Source organism: Orycteropus afer, unplaced genomic scaffold (genome assembly GCF_000298275.1).
Source record: "Orycteropus afer afer isolate SDZICR_OR568_19922 unplaced genomic scaffold, OryAfe1.0 scaffold00099, whole genome shotgun sequence".
In the NCBI taxonomy this organism is placed as follows: Eukaryota; Metazoa; Chordata; class Mammalia; order Tubulidentata; family Orycteropodidae; genus Orycteropus; species Orycteropus afer.
The window spans coordinates 498,924-504,135 of NW_006921686.1; the positions used below are offsets into that span (position 1 = coordinate 498,924).

Sequence of the window (5,212 nt, forward strand, 5' to 3'; positions counted from 1 at the left end):
AAAATTAGATTTTTATGTGCTTCCAAAAACTTCTCCAAAAGAGTCAAGAGAGAACCTACAGATTGGGAAAGAATATTTGGCAATGACATATCTGACAAGGGACTTATCTCTAGAAATTATAGAAAACTCCAACACCTCGATAACAAAAAGACAAATAATCCAATTAAAAAATGGGCAGATGACATGAATAGACACTTCACCAAGGAGGACATTCAGGCAGCCAACAAACATGTGAAGAAATGCTCAAGATCATTAGCCATGAGAGATGCAAATCAAAACAACAGTGAGATACCATCTTGCTCCAGCACTAGCAGCAAGGTTCAACAAGACAGAAAATAACTAATGCTGTTGAGGATGTGGAGAGATTGGGACTCTCATACACTGCTGGTGGGACTGTAAAATGGTACAACCACTATGGAAAGCAGTATGCCGATTCCTGAAAAAGCTGGAAATAGAAATATCATTCGATCCAGCCATTCCATTACTAGGTATATGTCCTAAAGAAGTCAGAACCATGGCAAGAACAGACATACGCACCCCCATGTTCATCACAGCACTATTTACAATAACCAAAAGATGGAAACAACCTAGGTGTCCATCAACTGAGGAATGGCTAACCAAACTACGGTACATACACACAATGGAATGCTATGCAACACTAAAGAATAATGTACAGTCTCCAAAACACCACATAATGTGGATGAACTTGGAGGACATTATGCTGAGTAAAATTAGTCAATCACATAAGGACAAATATTGTATTAGTCCATTACTGTAAAATTCAAGGAAAGGTTTATCTATGGAAGGTAATTTTCTTTGTTGGTTACCAGGGGTGGGAGGGTAGGGTAGGGAACACTGTTAGATAGATAGAGATAAGTACTGATTTGGGTGAAGAGAAGGCCAATGTACCAAATGTGAGTGATCAACATGGTGGCATTGAGGAAGACATAGACAGGTACATGGGAGGTACAGACAACAAAGATGAACACTTTTGCACAAACAGTACTGCATTGTCAGTGAAGGCAAACGTGGGTATATGGGTGGATAGATGGGTGGGTAGGCTGAACTATTAGTTATGTATATGCAGCAGGGAGTGTACCCGACACCATGTATAGGGTTGGCAGACAATGGCTCTACAAGTGTATTTGTACATTCTGTAAGAATTCCCAGGGGTATAGGAGAGCTGACAAGGGAAGAGGTTGTAGTCACTTCTTGGTCACAGACAGCTATCCAGAGGGACCGAGTAGTTGAACCTATGGGCTCAGGACCATAGTCGCAGAGGACATCAAGCTCAGTTGGCATAACATACTACATGAAACATTGTTCCACCTCCTACTTTGGTGAGTAGCGAGTGGGATCTGAAAAGCTTGCAAGCAGCCATCTAGATGCAACGATGGGTCTCTCCTTGTCCAGAGCAAAGAAGAATGAAGAAAACCAAAGATTCACGGAAACAATTAGTCCTAGTGACTGGTACACCATGTGATCTGCAGCCTCATATACAGCTATGAGACCAGAAAAACTAGACGGTGCCCAGCTACCACTGTCAACCACTCAGAGAGGGATGTATGGAGGAGATCCTGGATAGAGAGGGAGAACAATGTGGAACAACACTCAAAATCATTTGGAAAAAAAAAAGTGGGGGGACCAGGTTTGCTGGTCTGATAGAGCCTGGTGGACCACTGAGACTATGGCCCCTAGCTGCCCTTCAGGTCTGGAATTGAACCCACACCTGTGGCTTCCAGCCAAACAAAAGACAGGCATACAAGGTGAACATTTATATCAGGTAGATACACTCCTTGGAGAGATCAATCATAGGAGAACAGAAGGGCTGTGTATGCACAGGGAGACAGCTCAGGGGGAAGGAGTGCATGTGAGGGACGGACACAGGGAAGAGGTAACTATCGGGAGGAAGTGGGAGGGGAGCTGTTGCATTGGGGCAAATTGTAGTCAATGTCATAAGACAACATGTGTGTGAACTGCTGTATAGAAAGTGAATTTGCTCTGTAAACTTTCACCCAAATCATGATTTAAAAAAAAAAAAAAAGTTATTTGTTTAATATTGCACATTGTGTTAAATATATTTCTCTATCTCTTTAAAAAAAATTACACACTCACTACAATTACAAAAATTTTTAAACATTGACCACATCAAGTGTTGTATAGAAAATGAAACAAACAGAATTCTCACATAGTGCCTAAGGCATTTGACTGCTAACCAGAAGGCTGGCGGTTCAAACCCACCAGTCACTCCTCGGAAGGAAGGTTGGGCAATCTACTTCCGTAGTGATACCGCCTCGGCAACCCAAGGAGAGGTCGCTATGAGTCGGGGCCAACTCGACGGCACATAAGAACAACAACATTGGTGAGGTAAATGACTAAACTGCTTTGAGAATCAACCATTATATAGTAAAATTGAAGACTGAACTGAAGGGCAAATATTCTAACCAGCAACTCCATTCCTGAGTGTACACCCTAGGGATCTAGGCACACACGCGCCTGAAGCCATACACAGACCCGGGCTGCTTCTGGGAGTCGTGGTGGTTACGGTTGGCGGAGCATGACCGGGGACAAATTCAGCTCAGGTTTGCCTTCTCCGGGAAGTCTTTGAGGAGCCCAAGCAGAATGAATAGCTGTCTCCTGTGTCCTACCACATCACTCCTGATGCAGCTATCACAAGTTTATGACTGTCTGACTTCGGGTCTAATTCCTTTCCCCTCCTCCCTTCCAAAGCTGAAACTTCAGTGAAGGACTGTGGTCTGATCCATGTATCCATGTCTCTGTGGTACATATGGAGTATTCACCAAATGTGTGATGAATTCGATAAAGGCTTGAGTAAGGAGGGTCCTATTGGGGTGCAAGTATACTAGACCGACAGAAACAGCGAAACTTAGGAGTCAATAGTTAAGAACGGAACATGCAGAAAATCGAGGGTTTTGGAAGTTCCTCCACTGGGTAGGGCCTGAGATACTATTTCACAGGACTAGAATAACGTTGAATGTGTTATCCCTTTGGCACATCTTTGTGGTAATTCTCTGAGGCTGATACTCAGCAGCCTCTCAGTCTGAAGATTTCTAGGGTTATAAAAAGGGCTCTGAGGATAATAATATATTATGGGGACTCCCGGTCCCCGATTTTAGCTATATGGGGGAGTAGAGGCTTGCAAGTGCACTTGAGGTTGAGGAGTGTGAATGTGAGTCGTTGCAGCACCTTTACGGCTAGGGCGCCTGGATTTTATAGTTGCCTGAGGCTGCGATTCTTAGTGAAGGGGCTGGCCTTATTTTTCACTGCAGCCACGTGAGAGGACCGAGGCCCAGAATCCCACGACAGAGAAGATGACAGATGTGGCAAGCAGCGAGGGGCCCAGGTTGATCAGAGCCACAATAAAGGCATCACTGAGACAGTCGTTGGATGCGGACATGTATGAGGAGAAGGAGGCAATTACGCCAAAGCCTAGGCCCAGGGAAGATAAAATGAAGTCCCCTGCTTGGACCACAATAAATAAGGATTCCACAAATGATATCTAACAGGGAAAAGACAAGTACAAAGAGGGATAAAAATGAAGAAGGAGAAGAAACCTGTAACAGAAATGTTCAGTCGGAGGGAGGAACCCAGAGAAAGAGAACAGAAAACAGGGAAAGGAGGCCTGAGAGCAGTCGGCTATGGTGTCTCACAAGGACTGATGGAGGCGTTGGGAAGCTACGCCTCCTTGAAAACCAACACATATTGAAGGCCAAATGATGCACCGTCCAGCAGAGAACTCCGGATTAGGAAACACAGGACCACGAGATAGGAAAGGAGCACCAAGATGTACGTTGCCTGAGTTGAGAATGAGACATATTAGCAACCATCAATTCACAGGGGTCATCAAAAGTTCTGAGCCGGAAACTGATAGAAGACAGCTTTCAGCAGCGGTCGGGGGCTGGTGGGAGTGAAAGGCCAGAGGAAATGAGAAATTAGGACCTCAATGAGTAAAAGGGTCAGGTCAGGGCCAGAGCATCTGTGAATGTCAAGGAAAGCAAAAATGAAGACTCACCTTCCCAGCGGACTTCAGCCCACTGATCGTGATAACAGCAGTAACACACCAGGTCAGAAAGAGGGACAGGCTCATACTGGGGATTACTGGTCCAGCATCCTCAATTGTGTCCGAGGCCTTCAAGATCTTCCAGTAAAAGTAGTACATGGAGGGTATCATCCGCGCACACTCAGCATCTGGGGAGACCTGGCTTTGGACACACCTGCTAGACAAGGTGACCTCTCCCCTCTCCTTTACTCCCTCTGCTACCTCCTCTCTCCTCTTTCCATCTCCCATTCCTTCTTCCTTCTACTACTGTCCTCTTCCTTATGCCTTCACACTCCCTCTTCCTCCTCCCAATCCCCTTCCACCTGTTTTCCCCTTCTCCTTCTCTTCCTCTTCGTCCTCACCAAATTCTTTGGAGTTATTCACTAAGGGACATTTCTCCCATGGAACAGGAAATCGGAAGGACTGGCTCGAACAGAAGAAGCCCCAACACTGGACCACATTGATGAGCAAGCTCTCATGATGCACACCTGAGGGACAAGAGAAGACAGCTGGCGAGGAATAGTGGGACAGGACAAAGAAGGGGACTTCAGAGAGGACGAGGGAACCAAAGGAACTTGATCCATGGAAACAAAGTGACAAGACCCACTCCAGGAGAAGGGTTGGGATGGGGGTTGGATGTAAAAGGTACGTCTAGGCAGCTCGTAGCTCCTTACCATGAATGTTGTGTAACCCAAACCAGTCATTGAGGGACTGATGAACTTCCATGCACCAAGGGTGGCCTTTCGCAGCCTCTGGCCAAATGCCATCTCCAGGAAGAGGACAGGAACTCCAATCAAGAACATCGTGAAGATGTAGAAGATGAGAAAACATGCCTGAATGGAGATTCAAGAAGTTCTGAGAATCATCTGGCCTTTAAGAAACTGGACTTCTCAGAGGTCGAGGAAAACACATTCCCCACCAATGACCTCCCTCAGGGCCTCAGGCATCAGCGTTTAACTGCTTCCACATCCCTCACAGTCCCAGGTGTCCAGTATCCTGGCCCACAATTCCCAGAACACACATATACCTAGTTTCTACCCACAACCTTGACCCAGGCCTCCAGCCCCATCATCCCACAAATATACACGTTCAGATACACTGCACCTCCACCTTCCCTCATTCTGTTTCTTTGTCCTGTGCATCTTCAGAGAT

The 5,212-nt window shown here is 45.9% G+C and overlaps 1 protein-coding gene across 1 annotated transcript in view; it reads right to left on the reverse strand.

Annotated features, from left to right (window-relative positions):
* Positions 1-4,192, reverse strand: part of LOC103198800 (orphan sodium- and chloride-dependent neurotransmitter transporter NTT5-like) — an 86,452-nt gene extending 82,260 nt beyond the window's left edge. The window contains exons 1-2 of the mRNA XM_007943008.1: positions 4,034-4,192; positions 3,323-3,520 (exon numbers count right to left, since the gene is read on the reverse strand). Of these exons, the coding sequence (XP_007941199.1) occupies positions 3,323-3,520; positions 4,034-4,192 (357 nt within the window). The remainder of the gene's footprint in view (positions 1-3,322; positions 3,521-4,033) is intronic.
* Between the last annotated feature and the right edge of the window lie 1,020 nt (positions 4,193-5,212).